Consider the following 18,546-nt stretch of genomic DNA (forward strand, 5'->3'; position numbering starts at 1 on the left):
AGGATTAGAGAAAAATCAAGAAAGAGTGGAAGGAGAGTGAGAGTAGAAGAGAGAGCGAGAGAGAGAGAGGGAGATGGAGAGAGAGATAAGAGAGAGAAGAAAGAAGAGAGAGAGACAGTGAGAGACAAAATGGAAAACGAAAGGAAAGATGATTGGAGACAAACCAGGAAAGAGAGGAAAGAGAGAAACAAAGTGAGAGTGAGAGAGATATGCAGAGAGAGAGGAAAGAGAGAGATAAAGGGGGAGCGACAGACAAAGGAAAGAAAGAAAGAGAGAAAGACAGGGTGAAAGGAGAGAGATAAAAGGGAATGAGAAAGGAGAAGAGAGAGTGAAAGAAAGAAAAAGAGGAGATAGATAGAGAGATAGATAGATAAAGTAGAAGAGGTGGGAAAGAGAAAGAGATAAGGGGAGAGAGAGAGAAAGGAGAAGAGAGGAGAGAGCGAGAGAGATAAAAGAGAGGAAGAAGCGAAAGAGAATGAAACAGCAGAAGGAGAAAAAAGTATTGAAGAAAGAAAAGGAAAGGGAGGAAGGGAAGAGATAAAAGGGAGAGAGAGGGGAGAAGAGAGTGAGAGAGAGAGAACATGAAAGAGAGATGAAGGAGAAGCGAGGGGAAAGAGAAAGAAGAGAAAGAGAGAGAGAGGAGGAGAGAAAGGAGGTGGAGAAGGTGATGTCTCTCGAGGGACTCTGTCAGTCTGAATATGAGGCAGCTGGTTTGGGTTGTTCTGACAGGGCTTTAAAAATAGAGACGGCAAAGAAAGAGAGCGAGAGCAAGAGGGCGAGAAGAGAGATAGAGGGCGAGAGACAGTGTCTGAGAGGAGAAGAGAGAGAGAGGGGAGGGGTTTTATCAAGGAGAAGGTAGAATTGAGGTCAGAACTCAGAGAGAAATTTAATGAATTACAACTGCTATCACTGAAAGGAGAGAGAATGAATGGGTGGACTGGGCGAGCGAGAATCAACACTGAGGTTTGGATAAGACTCATTGTGTTTCAATGCTTCACTACGTACTAGATAAGGTTCTGCACTGTACATTCAAAAGAATCCACACAGCCCATCTAAGCGAATTTCAGCTGCTTTAGGACCACCCACTGCATAGAAAAGCACTGACCAATAGAATGGGACACTCTGGAGCAGCTGTCAAGCGTGGGCTAGAGGGGTGTACAGCATTGGGCTGTGGAGCAGTGGAACTGTGTTCTCATCCAACATCAGTACCTGACTTCACTAATGCTCAATCAAATCCTCACAGCAATGTTCCAACACCCAGAAGCCTTCTCAGAAGAGTAGAGGCTGTTACTGCAGCACAAACTCACTATTAACCCTTTCCATTCCATCTTATCACGAGATCATACGAGACTCACATCCGGAGTTATGAGCCTATGAAGAGGGGCTGAGATACACGTCATCTGCCTCTCACCGTGTGGAACTGGTGGATTCGTGTGTCCGTCTACATTCTGTGTGAAACTGACCAATGGACACTTAGGAAATCACTGGACTGACCATCACGCCAGAAACCCTTCATTCTTCATTCAGTCCACATCGGAGACTCATGTGAAACGGCGTGCAGAGAGTTTACAGCTGCTGAAGCTGCTGCAGCAGTTTTGGAAAGTAGTGATGAAGATAACGGAGCATTTTGATATGAAACATATGAGGATCATGTTATATGAAGAGCCTTTAGAGGAGGATTTAAGGAGACATGAGCAAATCGAGAGAATGACCTCAGACCACAGAGGGGGAGTCAAAGACTTGAAAGACAGCTGCTCAGCTCAACTGCATACATTTTGTGATGTTAAAATGGATTATGACAATATTCAACAAAGTTTGCACTAATATTTTGGTCAAAATAAAATTCTCTACTTTTAAACATAAATGTCCATAAAAAGTGTTATTTTGATTGACTATATTATATTCACTGCCACAGACACTGCTGTGTAAATGCGTCCAGTCACATTTGTGTATTCAGGTATATTTCTTAGCCCCTTAAATGGTGAGTCCAAAGTTTTATTACACACTTCTATAATCTAAGAATAGCTCAACCAGTTTGCACTGAAGTCCATGTAGTTAATGAATAATAAGTCTAAGTATGTAATAAGCCTGGAATTGTACGGGATTAAGTTATCAAACCAAAAATAACCCGATCAAATTGAAACCTAGTGAAATTGTTTCCTCAATAATTATCATATCAAATTGTTATGTGATCAGAGATTTACTTACACACTGAGCGCCACTTAATTAAACATCCATATATGTAAATTTTGTCTATCTAATTATTCACTCAGTTCAATTTAGCTTATTGTTTTGTAATTTGTAAGTATAGAAATACTAACTTTAAAAAGAATAAAATAATTTGAAAACAAAAAAGCAAAGTTGTGTTTTTAGCATATTGCTAAATACATTAAAAAATGCTTTTATTTTAACTGGCACTTCAACAGGCAGCAAAAAAAGCTCAGCCCAGCACTAACACAACACGAAACCAAAGGAGAGGTAACGTGGGAGAACACTCCTCAGACACAATTACACCAAACAACACAACTATACTAACAACAATAACGGCAGCAGCAGTTACCTTCTTAACCCAGTGGCGTAGCACCTCCCGAGAGCCGCATGGCCACACCTCCAAGGTTACTCACAGCAGTGCGGGCTATGCCGGGCACCACAATATTGTGGTGTCAGTGTAAAACAAGACACAGGAAACGTATTGTTTAAGCCAGTGCTCTTTTATTGAACACAACAGCAGCGTTACTGAATGGCCAGGACAGCCGGTCAGGTCACCGACAGCCACACAACTCAAACACAGACCCCCACAGACCAACACAATAACACACAAACAACACAAACACGTTAGACTAGCAGCAACAACTATTTACAAGATTTAAGTCTCCCCTACCGCAAGTGCGCAGCCCCCCATGAGCCTGTCTATGGCCATGTAAACCAGTCGCACCATCAAATCCCACCAATCAGTGAAGTGCATTAATATTGCATACTGCACTTGGATAAAAGCTCTTATTATATCTAGTTGTTTAAACCATTATGCACTCAAAACATCCTCCTGGCTTAAGATTTATTGGCTTGATATGAGATCATTTCAATCAATCAACACTTACTTCAACTCTGAAGTACACTGAGGGTGTAAAGCATTGGTGTGCTTTTGTTGTCCGATGGAATATTTTTCTTCTTATTATTATTTTTTTGCCAGATTTTTTCCGCTAACTCATCCTACACCCTTCCACCTCCGGAATGTTTGGTCTAATCAGGAATGGTGTGCTTGTATACAGCTTTTCGAATGTATGTACGGTTTTCGTGCAATCGTGTTAAATGACTAATTTTTTCCCCCATAGGAATGAATGGGATGCAGAAGTTTGTACACCCAAGCTATGTCATATTGATACAAGTCCATTAGCAACAACCTATTAACTGTGCAGGGAACCATAGCAACCACCTAGCAACCAACTGGGGTACCTTAGGAAATGACTAGCAACCACCTGGGATACCATAGCAACTACCTAGCAACCACCTGGGATACCATAGCAACCACCTAGCAACAACCTGGGATACCATAGCAACCACGTATCAACCTTTGCAACCAGCTAATATACCATAGTAAACCTTTCACCATTCAGCAACACCATAGTGGGACCTGCTAAAGCTGCACAATCACATCCTAAATCACTTTATCTCACATTAATTTCCTGTTAGCACTTAATCTTTATTGTAGGTGTCATTGTTATTGTTCTTGCTGTCTCTGTAATCATCACTATGGTTGTTTCTGTGCTGTTATGGATATTATTTCTTTTATGCTTAATAATAATAATAATAATAATAATAATAATAATAATAAAAGAAGAGAAAGACTTGAGTACTGATTTAAGAGCAGACTGGTATCTTTAGTCGCTGGGAGAGAACAGATTGATGGATAAAGCCATTGGTATCATTTCAACAAATCTCTCTCTCTCTCTCTCTCTCTCTCTCTCTCTGTGCTGAGTTAGACCTCGGACTGCCAAAATCTCACATGCAGTAATTCTCATGTGAGAATGTGTTGGCGCCGCTCCAGAGGACCACTTTACTCCGGTCCACTCTGCACTAAAGCACAGCTCATTGTCAGATATCATTAAGCCCAAAGCCGTCTGTCTCTATTACATAAAAGAGCTCCTCCTTCTGGCTCCCTCTGACACCCCTATCAATACAGCCACAAAGCTCGCTCCTCAGCGGAGCGCTGTGCATCACTACGTCCAGTTTAACCCTTTAAATGATGAAAGTTTTATTACACACTTCGGTAACACTTTCTATGAATGTCACCTTTGTAAGCATCTATAAATACATTTATAACATGTTATAATGTATTCATAAAGCATTATAAACATGGTTCTAAATATTTATAAAAAATAATTACTCTGAATTAATTACTCTTTATAGCCATGTTTATTATACATTATGAATTGTTAATATAGTGCATTATAAATAGTGTTAATAACATGTTATAATGTCAGTGCCAAAGAAGTCAGTCCCAGCTTGGAGAGCGTAAAGTAAAGACAAATACCAAGCTAACGGTGGTGAACATTACCTTTCCCACATTGGGTAAAACACTGATGGCAGCTCTAGTTTAAACTCTGACATTTGAAGCCTGTAATGTGCTTTACTGTGAATGTTTTAGTGTTTCAGTAAATCCTTCAGTAAATACTTCAACTTGAAGCCTCACTCTGAACACTGGAGGAGGCTTTAGTACAGTACGCTTCACTTTACTTAGAGCGGACAAATATTATGATCAGTACTTATAATGTATTATGTAAACAATTCATAATGCATAATAAGCATGGCTATAATGTATAATGCATTTTTATACATTTTTATAGCTATGTTAATAATGTCTTATGAATGCATTATAACATGTTATGAATGTGTTTATAGATGCTTACAAAGGTGACATTCATAGAAAGTGTCACCCACACTTCTATAATCTAAGAGTAGCTCAGCCAGTTTGCATTGAAGTCCCTGTAGTTACTGAGTAATAAGCCTTAGTGTGTGACACAGGGTTAACTTTAACTCAGTTTAACAGTCTGCATGTAATAATAATAATAATAATAATAATAATATAATATAATAATAAATAATAATAATAACAACAACAACAAAACAATAATATAATAATAACAATAATAATAATAATAATAATCATAGGGCAAATAATAAGTAAATAAATAAACAAGGGAAAGACTTTCTGCCCATCGTGCCAGTTTGGTCAGGGATGCTGGAATGCTGATGTGGAAATCAGTATTGATCTGGAAACCACACAGGGGTTAGAACTGTAAGCAGAATGACCTACTTCTGTATTTAGAGCTCTGAGAATTTAAAGGGATTTTTGCAAGTGAGTTCAAAGATTTTCCTAGAAAAGAGGTCATCATAAAAGCAACAGCCACTAACCCCGCCCACACACCTCACCTAAAAAGCCTGTTGGTTATAATCAGCTTATAATCACCATTGTAAGCACTAGGCTGTGGAGCAATGGAACAGCATAGAACACTAACATCTACAAACTTATGGAGATCTAGTGTAGAACAGAACAGAGCACTGCATAACATGGGGTAAAAAGTAAAACACTGCTGTGTTCAATAAAAAAATGCACTTTATTTGGAGTGGACCTTTATAGTTGATTAATAAACTCTTAACAGATTATCAGTAACACACCAATAACATACCAGTGAAGTAGCAATAGTGAAGCATCTGGATACACTGAAGTAAATATCTTATAGATGTTATGTTGTAGATGTGTTGTTAATATGTTACTTCCATTACACAACACCTAACCTTACTAACCTTACCCTAACCCTGGCCCTAATCCTAACCCTAACTTTAACCTCAACCCAAAACCTAATCCTAACCCTCATGCTGACCTTAATCCTAACCCTAACTTTAACCTCAACTGAAAACCTAATCCTAACCCTAACCTTAACCTCAACTCAAAACCTAATCCTAATCCTTAACCTCAATTTAAAACCTAATCCTAACCCTCACACTGACACTAATCCTAACCCTAAACTTAACCTCAACCCAAAACCTAATCCTAACCCTCATCCTGGCCCTAATCCTAACCCTAACCTTAACCAAACAACATGGAATTTTATGGAGTTAACCTCTTAAAATCCCATTTTATTGCACACGTAGTCTTATTATTCAGTAACTACAGAGACCTCAATGCAAACTGGCTGAGCTATTTTTAGTTTATAGAAGTATGTAGTAAAATTGGGGGTCCGCTGGTGGGCCCTGACCATTTTAAGGCCATTTAAAGCCAAAGCCAGCTTGTGTTATGTTGTGCTCTGTTCTCTCCCGTCTATTAACCTGTAATCCTGTTGAATTAGCAAGGATGCTGCTGTTAAAATGAGCAGATATTAACATAGTCTTGTCCTCTGTTCCAGTCTGAACTACAGTGGGATGTGTTTGGCCTCAGACGCTCAGTTTAGTGACTTTCTGGACGGGATGGGTCCGGCGCAGTTTGTGGGCAGACAGACTCTGGCCACGACGTCGATGGGTGAGTGCCGTATTGACATTGAGCTGTGCTACAAATGAATTATGTCCTTTCCTGACATTTACACTGGTGCTGTTTTCTGGAAGCAGCAGAATGTCACGGTGAGCGTTTGTGTTGCAGGTGATGTGGAGATTGGTCTGATGGAAAGGAATGGACAGCTGGAGGTGGAGATCATTCAGGCAAGAGGACTCATCATGAAGCCTGGATCCAAAGGGCCACCAGGTAGCTCTCCTGTCAAAAGGAGTCCACTCTCCATTGTCATCTCAGACCTAAAGTGATAGTTTAACCAAAAATGAATACAGTTTTGAGATGAGTAACACTATTCGGACGGTCCACTGTAGATGCTTTGTAGATGCTCAGTATATATTTTATTGATATTCAATTAAATATCTATTAAATGGAACTGAACTTGAAGTTCGAACCTAAACCTAGCCCTAACCCTAACCTCAAGGCAAAACACCTTGACGGTGTTGATAGTCAACTGAATATCACCAGAAAGTTTGTCAATGATTTAAGTATCTGTCAATCATTTATAGGGGAACATCCAAATAAAGTGTGACCAAATAACGTAACAAATAAATAAAATAAATGAAGAAATATTATTTTTTTAGGCCCTTTTTCTTTTTCAGTTATTATTCATTCACCTCAGTTATAACTATAGCAATAATAACTTTATTTAGTGCAATTACAGATAGAGGATAAAGTTTAACGGTAATAGAAAAAAATAAATTTCCATGGACACGACCCAAAAACTGGGCATTTAGGCTTTTGAAGTTTCATATAAAACCCTGCGGGCACCTTGAGTCTGATTTGTGTCTGTACCTGTAGAGCGGGCTCTGGAGGAGAGTGCGCATTAATAAGGCTAATCTTGTTTATTTCATAACAAGAATTCCAGTATTGCTCAAAGTGGACCTGAACACGAATGCGAAATATTGCTTAACCCGTGGCCTTCATATTATAAACAAAGGGCTTTCAGTTTACATTGACTTTGAGTATTAAAAATATCTGATATTAAATATGCAGCTCAATCTGTAATTAAAAATAAAGCCTGTCTTGCTGTGTATCAGAGTTTTAGCGCTCAGCATGAATCTCAGAGGACAGAAAATCAATAAAAACATGTCCGCCTTATGCTAATTGTTTATTTTTACCCATAATAAATAAATAATCTCACTTTTTCTGGTGCTCATTATATGTTATTGTTGGGGTGTGGGTGGCCTCGGGGGTCTAGCAAAACCAAGATCCACCCAGCATTTTCCACCCATAGCTAAACAGCCGAGACATGTTTGGTGTCTGAAGTGGTAATTTGTTGTTTTCTCCATCATTGACTGGGTCCGTCAACCACATGTCCACCCTGTCACACAAAAGAGACAAAAATAATGATTTTTTTGCAACATTCACAGAAAAGACATGTAGCCTGAAATATTCCACCTCGTCAGATTCCACTCTGTCAGCGTGATGGGACTGAAGTGCTCAGTTTCATTTACTACAAAAAATAAAATGCTTGCTGAGGCGGCAACATCAGTTTTTTATGGAGCCCTGCTGGTGACATCCCGTATAAATAAAAATAACATGACCACGTTGTATTAAAGTGTGGGAATGAGATCCTAATGCGATACAATGACTTAGTAAGGCATGGGCATGAGATCATGCCTTATTAAGCTGTGGCTAAGGCTTAATTATCTCATTCCCTTCCTTACTAATTTGTGGCCACACATTAGGATCTCATTCACATGCCTTACTAAGTCGTGGTCACAACTTAATTATCTCATTGCCATGCCTTACTAAGTCGAGACCATGCATTGTTTTTATGTATGGGGGATGTCACCAGCAGGGCTCTGTAGTTTTTTGGGAAAAGCAGTAAGAGTTTATATGTCCATTTGGCACCGATCGTGTAAAATCAATCAGCTACGTTTGCCTTGTAGCTCCAGTGCAAAACTAAAGGCCATCGTACACTGGAGGCACTGGATTACATCATGCAGCATCCAAAAGTTTGAAACCATTATTTTTAATTAAGGTACCCACACTGACGTTGATATGCAGCATTGGCGCTTGGCGACTCCAAACACTAATCAGTTTCTCAGCATTTTGCCACAAAAAATTATATTACTGTATAATTAAGATTACTGACAGTTTCTGCGTACATCATGGTATAGTGTATTTGTGTATATTTTTATAGTATATTTGTGTATATTTGCTATCCGGTGTCGACCAGAGGAGGATGGGTTCCCCTTTTGAGTCTTGGTTCCTCTCAGTGTTTCTCCTCTTACTCTTAGGGAGTTTTCCTTGCCTCTGTTGCCATTGGTGGCACTCACGAAGGCTCAAACCCAGATTTTTCTGTAAAGCCGCTTTGTAACAACACCTGTTGTAAAAAGCACTATATAAATAAACTTTGACTTTACTTGACCTATCAAATAAAACCATTTTGGATGCTTAAGTAAACCTTTTTTGTAAATTAACAATGGCGCATTATTCTGGATGCCCCTTCACTTATAATAAGAGCCATATTCAACAACTGAAGTAAGTCTAAAATGTTTTTTATTGGGTGAAATTTTAAAAACAGAAATATATAATATACAGACAGATGTCAATATTGCAGTCAGTTTACTATCAGTTTTAGCTGAGAAGCAGCTGGCTGAGTAAGAAGCCCCATAGGCGGCACACACGCAAAGCCAGGTAGTCTCTATGCTAGGCTAATGGATAACAGCTAACCCCAAGAGACCGGCTTTTCCTTACATTCTGTTTTCCCTCGCTAACTCATTAACTCATTATACTCTGATCTGCTTTCTTTATCGAATTTCTTAATCGAATTTCTAGACCTTACTCTGATCTAAGAAATCAGTGTGTTGTTTACATGACCATTCGACTAATCAAATAACTGCAGAAATCTGATTATGATCGGATGATTAAGTACATGCAAACGCACTCATTGTTAGACTGTAAGTCGTTCCGGATGATTGTGTCTTCTAACAGATTTTAAAAAAATGTTTTTGCAGCCTGATGTTGAATAAACAAACACATTTAAGTTAGTTAAACCAATTGACTTTAGTAAGGAAACTCTTGAAATTCTGAGTTCGCTCAGTCTTTTTCACTTTCATCTCAAAACAATGAAGAGTGAGTTATCTGGTGCCAAATGAGGTAAATTGATGAGTGTTGAAAGTTTAATTTGATTCAGTTTATTTGAGTAGAACAATATAGCTGCACGTTGATCTGTATCTGCAATGTGGTGGCAAACTTCATACATCAAGTAAGTCTCGGCTGATCGGCTACATTTCAGATGAAGTTGAAAATTGTGTGAATTCGATTTCTTACTGTACTGCTGCTGTAAGAACATGCTGGAGAGTTTGATGAGAAAGATAAAGGGAAATATTAATCATCTATGCAGGATTAAATTACATAACAAAGCCCACAGTAATGGTGATGGCCTTGTTTGTGTGGGACTCATTTTATGTGTACGTCTCTGGAGATGCTGATAAAAGAACACTAAATGGGTTTTTTTCAGGCGTCCCTGTGATCCTGCGCATCTCATACATACGTTTCTTTCATCTTTTCAGCGGCTTACATAAAAGTGTACCTCCTGGAGAACGGTATGTGTGTAGCCAAGAAGAAGACGAAGTCTGTGCGGAAGTCGCTGGACCCTCTTTACAACCAGGTCCTCGTCTTCTCAGAGAGTCCGCAAGGAAAGGTCGTGCAGGTAAACACGAGTGGAAAATAGATGCAGCTTTATATTTTACATCACAGCCGTCATATTAAAACCCAGTTTGAAAAATCCAGCTGCTTTTTACATTGTGTGAACGTTTCATGATGAATGGACCGGCAGAAATAATAATTATGTATAATAACAAAGGACAATCACTTAAAGGGCCCATATCACCACATAACACTTGAGTCATATATAAGCATACCTAAAGTTTCAAAATGTACCGTTCACTCTCCATCCATACAGTCTATATATAGAAACTAAGTTTCAAAACAACTGGTTTTAAATCATTGTTTTTATGATATCACAAAAACCAATATATCCACCCATTCAGTCTACAGCAGTTTAGTCCCGCCCACTGACACAGAAATGATAAGGAGTGTTTCAACCTGATACAGGGCAGCCAATCAGAACATAGCTCATTTACACATATCAGTCTTATAGACACAAAACCAAAGGTAACAAAAACAGCCTGTTCCATTCTAAGAGATAAAGAGAGGATGGAAAATTATCATGTAAAAATAAATTATGATGTTTTAGTACATTAGCCCACATGAAAAATTATATGATACGGGCCCTTTAATGTACACTAATGTTCAGTGTTTTTCTTCTAATATAAAGTGACTATCTTGGAGATACAAGTCTTTTTATGACAGTTGTAAAACAATATTTTAAAAGGAAATTTTGAATTCTACCAAAAATGATTTTAAATAAATTTAATTAAAATCACATAAAAAGTTTCATTTAAAAAATGCTTGAATTATGTTACAGCCTGGTTAATTCAGATCACAACAGAAAGTCTTTCTTTGATTTTTATTTTTTTCTGTATTAAGTTGAAGGATTAAAACTCTGATCAGGCCAAAGTGACAAACAATCCCAAAGCAAGCTAGAAGAAGAAAAACTCAGCAGTAACCAGAGAACCCTCTGGGCCTTCTAGGTGTTCAGAGAAGGCCTAATGACATCTATTAAATTTAAAGAATACATGTCTGTAAAGCTAATTCAATCTGCAAGTATTGTCGTATTACTATTATTTCATTATTAAGTTTTCGTTGGAAACAACAAAAAAAGGGTTAAAATCTTGGAACTCCCAATAAAACATCCAATCAGGATTGTTCCCTGTGATATCTATGTTGATACAGCCAAGCTGCTCTCCCATTGGTTAGGACTTCAGGAGCTGGACTGAAGGCCTTACACTTTCGGTTAACTACCAACATAATTAGGCAGTGACAGAGGAATCAACCAATCACACTTTGATTCACAATTGGACCAATTTAGAGAGATGAAAATGTCACTCTTGTCCTTCTGGAAGTTCTAAATATGTCACTGACTGTGAATACGAGTCGTAGTCTAAGCAGTGTTCCGGTTAGTTGTTAGGAATGATAAACAGTGGCGGCAGCTCTATGACAGAACTCTATACTGAAAGAGTCACTGTAAAAACTGATACACACAAACTCAGATATGATAGTGTCTGTTACAAGCTTTAAATTCCAGGTTTTATCTGGAACAGCCAAAAATAATTATGAATGCTACACTGTTAGAAATAAAGGTTCTGTTCAGGCACATTTCTCGTTCATCAAGGTACAAACAGTGTAAATGTTCCCTCAAAGGTTCAACAGTGGTTTTAAGGTCTGATTGTGAACCTTAAATAAGTTTTTCCAGGTGAAAAATTCGTATTTGTACCTTTTCATAACCGAATATTTTAAACAGAACAGTAAAATAAAGTCCTGGAGACGAGACGGGGTGTGTGGAGTCAGTACAGCTTAGAACATATCATTTCAGTGGATTATGGTTCAGTTATGTTTCCTGACTAAAGGTACTGAGATGGACCCTTGAGGGTTCCACCCCAGTCACGAGAGGGGGACTGACCCAGTGACAGTTTAGTACATTTATTTCTGAGAATGTAGTGTTAGCTTAATGTTTATATACTACAAAATCTATAGGGTGCTTATTTAGTATTTTATGACATTATTGACCTGATCTGAAGGCCTAGCGCTTATAATCATGGTTCACCACTGATAACTATTGATAACCAGGAGAAAAAGCTGAATAGAAGCACAAATGGTGTTGAACTTGATATTTCCCAATTGCCAAATGTGCACTATTATACAAGATTTATAAATATACACATTATCAAAAATATACAGCTTGGCAAAATCAAAAATGCGCAAAAGGAGTCATTCAACTGAAAACCACAAAAAACAAATGACGAAGCAAACATATGTGAAGGAGACAGCAGTCTGGAGGTCTTGAGGCTTCTTTTAAGTAGTGAGTGTCAGGAGTTTATTGTGACAGTACAAAAGCCCACTTTTACAGTGAGCTGCTGATTCATGTCTACAAGTCTGAGCTGCTGAGTACAGTTTACAGTCAGTGTTTATTATTTATGACAGACGTGGGTCCCTTCCTGAGCTGAGCTGCACAGCAGACGATAAACGCTTGGAAAAATGTATCACCCGTCCAACAAAACAGCTGATTTTATTTATCTGATTAAAGCTAGACTGTAAAAATTGGCTCATCAGTTCATCCTAAAGAGTGACTTTATGTGGAAACAAGCAGTTTAAAAACTGTAAATGAAACAATGCGAAACCAAAATACTTGGTGTAGTTGAACAAAAACGTCAGGCATAACATTCTGACCACTTCCTTGTTTCTACGCTCATTGTCCATTTTATCAGCTCCACTTACTATATAGGTGCACTTTGTAGTTCTACAGTTACAGACTGTAGTCCATCTGTTTCTCTGATACTTTGTTAGCCCCCTTTTACCCTGTTCTTCAGTGGTCAGGACCCCCATGGACCCCCATAGAGCAGGTACTGTTTGGGTGGTGGATCATTCTCAGCACTGCAGTAACACTGACGTGGTGGTGGTGTGTTAGTGTGTGTTGTGCTGGTACGAGTGGATCAGACACAGCAGTGCTGCTGGAGTTTTTAAACACCTCAGTGTCACTGCTGGACTGAGAATAGTCCACCAACCAAAAATAGCCAGCCAACAGCATCCTGTGGGCAGCGTCCTGTGACCACTGTTGAAGGACTAGAGGATGACCAACACAAACGGTGCAGCAGCAGATGAGCTATCGTCTCTGACTTTACATCTACAAGGTGGTCAGACAAGGTAGGAGTGTCTAATAGAGTGGACAGTGAGTGGACACAGTGTTTAAAAACTCCAGCAGCACTGCTGTGTCTGATCCACTCAGACCAGCGCAACACACACTAACACACCACCACCACGTCAGTGTTACTGCAGTGCTGAGAATGATCCACCACCCAAACAGTACCTGCTCTATGGGGGTCCATGGGGGTCCTGACCACTGAAGAACAGGGTAAAAGGGGGCTAACAAAGTATCAGAGAAACAGATGGACTACAGTCTGTAACTGTAGAACTACAAAGTGCACCTATATAGTAAGTGGAGCTGATAAAATGGACAATGAGCGTAGAAACAAGGAGGTGGTCATAATGTTATGCCTGATCTGTGTATGTTCCCGGGGTAGCCTACATTTCTGTCATCAAATCTCCTGTTTCTGATTGGCTGGTTCTGATTGGCTGGGTTGTAAGCTCTAAATGACATTTGTCTTGGAAACATAATGAAGTAAAAATAAAATTTCTACTCCAGTCAAACTCTAGGACAGCACGAATCTTCCTAAATAATACTGTGGCTTCTGTTTAGGGGACGTGACCATGCAAAGGGGCTCTCGGGGAGCACCAACCTCCCGGTTTAGAAAGGGACTGTTTTTGTTGCTGTCATTAGTGATGTTGATGTCGTTATCAGTGTGGTTGTGTTCCTTGGTTCAAATTGTGTCCTTGTAACTCGTTGTTGGAAGTGCCTACACTCCTCCAATGCCGTGTCCTCCCGCGTTCCCCCCATCTCTGTTTTTCGTGTTGGGGTTAGCGCAGAGCTGGGCATTTCTTGCTGCCTGTTGAAGCCCCTGTTCAGAGCTTTTTCCCATCTGTGCAGTGTTTTCTGCATCTCTTTCTACGCAGACACTACAATACTGACAGAGTGACGAAGAACAGTTACTATTTTGACGAATGTGGCTTTAAGGCAGGCTGGTTTTAAAAGGAAGCCAACTCTGAGTCACTGCAGTAAAACAAAAGAATAGAAGTCAAATCCAGTCAATGTTCTACTTTAATACACGCATCTTAGTCATGGATAAAGGGAACATTTAACATTCGCCCGAGACAGAGAACGTTTAAAATTCGGCTGAAATGAATTATTCTGAAGAGAGCACTTATGAAAGGCTGTCATAACAAACATTAAGGGATCTAACAAAGGCCAGCCATCTGGAGAGAGAGGGGGAGAGAGAGAGAGAGAGAGAGAGAGGTTTAGTGCGTGTAAAGTTTCGTACAGTAATGTGTGGAATCCACAAACTGAAAAAGGGTGGTTGTAAGTGATTGTAAACTGAAAGCAGGGAACAGTTTGTACAGCCTGGTTTCTCCTGTTTTGCACATTAGCAGCGTATATAATAACTTCTTCAGTGTAGTTTCAAATACTATAAGCTAAACACCAGAAGACTTTAAGATATTCAATATTTAGAGTATTTGGGATCAACATTAAATGACCAATAGTATCATATGATCCTCTCTTTGTAGTCATTTTTGTCAGTTTATCTTCCACCACCATTCAAATCTGTTGCATTCTGGATGTTAAATTTACTATAACTTAATTCCCAATTGAATAATATCTGATCTATTAATATAAATCCATTGATATTGTTATTACAGACTTTTCTCCACTGTTTTCATAAAGGAGTCTGCTGTTTTAATGGCACACCAGTGCTGTTCTTTCTTGTTGTGTTATAGGCAATATCTTAAGGTTGCTGACAGTATATATACACACGGTATGAACAAAAGTATGGGGACACCTCCTAATTTTTGAGTTTCACTTATTGCTATCAGGTGGGTGAAATCAAGCACATAGCCTTGCAGTCTCCATAGACAAACACTGGCAGTAGAGGGTCGTACTGATGAGCTCAGTGACTTTAAACATGGCACTGCCATAGGATGCCACCTCTGCCTCAAGTCAGTTTGTGAAATTTCTGCCCTGCTAGATCTGCCCCAGCCAACTGTAAGTGCTATTACTGTGAAATGGAAGCATCTAGGAGCAACAACAGTTCAGCCACGAAGCTGTGGACCACACAAACTCACAGGGTGGGTCCGCCGAGTGCTGAAGTGCCTATCCTCTGTTGAATCACTCACTAAAGAGTTCCAAACTGCCTCTGGAAACAACATCAGCACAAGAATCGTGTATTAGGAGCTTCACGAAATGGGTTTCCATGGCTAAGTAGCTGCACACAAGCCTAAGATCAAAATGCGCAATGCCAAGCGTCGGATGGAGGGATGTAAAGAGCCGCCACTGGGACTCTGGAGCAGTGGAAACACATTCTGTGGAGTGACGAATCAGCTTCTCTATCTGTCAGTCTGAGGGACGAGTCTGGCTTTGGAGAACGTTACCTGCCTGACTGCACTGTGCCAGCTGTAGTTTGGTGGAGGAGGGATGATGATATGGGGCTGTTTTTCAGGGGTTGATCTAGAACCCTTAGTTCCAGTGAAGGGAAATCTTAATGCTTCAGCACCAAGACATTTTGGACAGTTGTAGCTTCCAACTTTGTGGAACAGTTTGGGGAAGAACCTTTTCTGTTCCAGCATAACTGAGCCCCAGTGCACAAAGCAGCTCCATAAAGGCCTGACTGGGTGAGTTTGGTGTGGAAGAACCTGACTGGCCCTCACAGAGCCCTGACCTCAACCCCATCAACACTGTTGGTATGAACTGGAATGGAGATTGTGAGCCAGGCCCTCTCGTCCAACATCAGTGTCTGACCTCACAAATGCTCTTCTGGATGAATGGACACAAATTCCCACAGACTCTCTCCAACATCTTATAGAAGCTTCCCAGAAGAGTGGAAACTGGATTTAGAATGGGATTCATAAAAGCTCCTGTAGGTGTGATGAGGAGGTGTCCCATATACTGTATATATACAGCCGTATGCAAAAGTTTAAATTCCATGTTGTTTTGATTTTCTAAGTGAAAATCTCTATTTATTATATCAGAGGGAAATAAAACACAACATATAAGATATGTTAAGATATGCCATAACTTTTGTACAGACCACATTTTGTGTTGTATTTCTTTCCCATGTTAAATCTAGCAAATAAGTAGTACTTGTGCTGTGTGTGTGAAGGTTCTGTCTGTAGAGGACATATATACACACAGCCCTGAGCAACAGCCCAAAGTGGCAAATGATTAAGATTTTAAAATATATGTATCAAATACATGTACCAAAAAAGTTTTAGGGCTCGTAACATCAGCGAACTCTTTTTGATTTTTCTTTTTGCTGTGCACATTTATAACCCAAGAGTAGCTCAGCCGGTTTGCACCAAAGTCCCTGTAGTTACTGAATAATCTGCTGCTGTCGGAACAAAACCTTGTATCTCCAAAATAAGAACTTTACAGGAGAAGGAAAAAACATTGAATACTTTGAATGTAAGTCAATGAAAACAGACTTTTTTCCCCAAGTCATTTTGGGCCGTTTTCTTTGGTCCATTCATCATAAAATTTGAAATTCACACACAATTTAAAGGTCAACAGGCATTTTCACATTATGTCAAAAACTGAAAAACAATAAAAATGGAGATACGAGGTTTTGTTCCGACAGCAGCGATAAGCCTTAGTATGTAACAAGCCTGTGATTTTAAAGGGTTAAATCAATAAATAAATGACAAGTATTTAAACCGGTGGTAAATTAGTTGTACATGACTTGATTTAAAGAATTATTTCTGACAATTTGAATTTTGGTTGGTGTTTTGTAAGTCATTTCTGTCCAAACAAAAACACGTGCCTCCAAAATGGTACCTTTACAGAAGGAAACTTTGTTCATTTTTACTGTAAGTTAATGTAAAGAGCTTTAATTCCAAATGATTTTTGAGCATTTCTATTAATCCTTTCATCATGAAATTTTGCTCAAATGATGTAGAAAAATAAAAAAGATTAAAATTGCAGATATGCTCTACAGCATCACTCAGAAAGTAACACCTCTCTCTCTTCACAGATCATCGTCTGGGGAAACTACGGCCGGATGGATCGCAAGTGCTTCATGGGCGTGGCCCGCATCCTGCTGGAGGAGCTGGATCTGACCAGCATGGTGATTGGCTGGTACAAGCTGTTCCCCACCTCCTCCATGGTGGACCCCACGATGGCCCCCCTAATTCGACACTCGTCCCAGCTCTCCCTGGAGAGCACGGTGGGGCCGTGCTGCGAACGCTCGTAAGACGGCCGGCCGAGCTTTCGTTTTTGTTTTTTTCTCTCCGAAAGGGCTCTCGAGGCCCCTTTACCTTACAGCGCTGGTTGTGCATGCCGCAGCTGAGCCGTCTGGAGCCTTCTGGAGCTCTCTAGAATCCTCTAGAACGTAGAACCTTCTGGAAAATTCTGAGCCTGAGCGCAGGTTCCCGAAGAAGGGTTCTTTTTTTCTCTCTCTCTCACTCTTTTTTTTTTTTAAAGAAGTAAATAAATAAATAAAATGATAATAATATAAAGACACCAGAAGCATGAGCTGAAGACTGAAGGAGAATGAAGAGCTCTTTGTCCGTGTCTGTGTAACTGGGACTCGTGTTTTCCGATTCTCGTCAGTGGTCTCCGTGTCTATCTGAAGAAGTGTGTACATCTTATGAGTGGTCTCTATCGTCAAAGACAGTCGGTGTTGTCTGTATACGGATCTTTCGGTCGTGGGGAGTGGCTGCGATGTTGCGTCTTGCGGTGTGGAGAATATCTAGCCATAGATCGGTCTGTGCAATATCATGTAAAAGTGGCGGGAACCAAGTACGAGGGTCAGCTAAGTCGAGGCGTAGGCCTTTTTCTCGTTAGAGTTCTCGTTAGCGCAGAGGACAATAGATTTAGATGGAGTGCTCGGTAATTGACGCTTGGCTCAAGTCGTTCTTTTTTTCTCCTGTTTTTCTTTTTCCTCTTTCTTCCCTTTTTAACTGTGCCAATTCTACCAGCAAGTGTCTTTACTTTGAGGCTTGTGCCATCGTTCACTGATCAGAGGCTATTTCTGAGCTGATCCATCAGGTACACACAGGGATTTATTATTTTCACTCCTTGTTGTGACAAATAATAGCACATATTCCAGTTTTGGAGTATGATATTGGGTTGTTGAGATATATATTTTTCACAAAGAATATGACAAATTATAATCTCTTTCTAGGTGTAAGAGCTAATTAGTCTTAGATTAATAGAAAAAAAATTATATATAACAATGTTCATGGAATGAATGTCAGTAAATATATTTGATTTAGTCACTACTATACGTGATGGTCTAGTTACGCACTTTATATCTAAAATGTCCTTT

The 18,546-nt window shown here is 39.6% G+C and overlaps 1 protein-coding gene across 1 annotated transcript in view; it reads left to right on the top strand.

Annotated features, from left to right (window-relative positions):
• rims4 (regulating synaptic membrane exocytosis 4) overlaps nt 1–17,673 on the top strand; it is a 55,649-nt gene extending 37,976 nt beyond the window's left edge. Inside the window, exons 3-6 of the mRNA XM_036571581.1 lie at nt 6,405–6,517; nt 6,635–6,736; nt 10,066–10,205; nt 17,251–17,673. Coding sequence (XP_036427474.1) covers nt 6,405–6,517; nt 6,635–6,736; nt 10,066–10,205; nt 17,251–17,469 — 574 coding nt within the window. The 3' untranslated portion in view covers nt 17,470–17,673. The remainder of the gene's footprint in view (nt 1–6,404; nt 6,518–6,634; nt 6,737–10,065; nt 10,206–17,250) is intronic.
• Nucleotides 17,674–18,546: the final 873 nt, after the last annotated feature.

Source organism: Colossoma macropomum, unplaced genomic scaffold (assembly GCF_904425465.1).
Source record: "Colossoma macropomum unplaced genomic scaffold, Colossoma_macropomum, whole genome shotgun sequence".
NCBI lineage: Eukaryota > Metazoa > Chordata > Actinopteri > Characiformes > Serrasalmidae > Colossoma > Colossoma macropomum.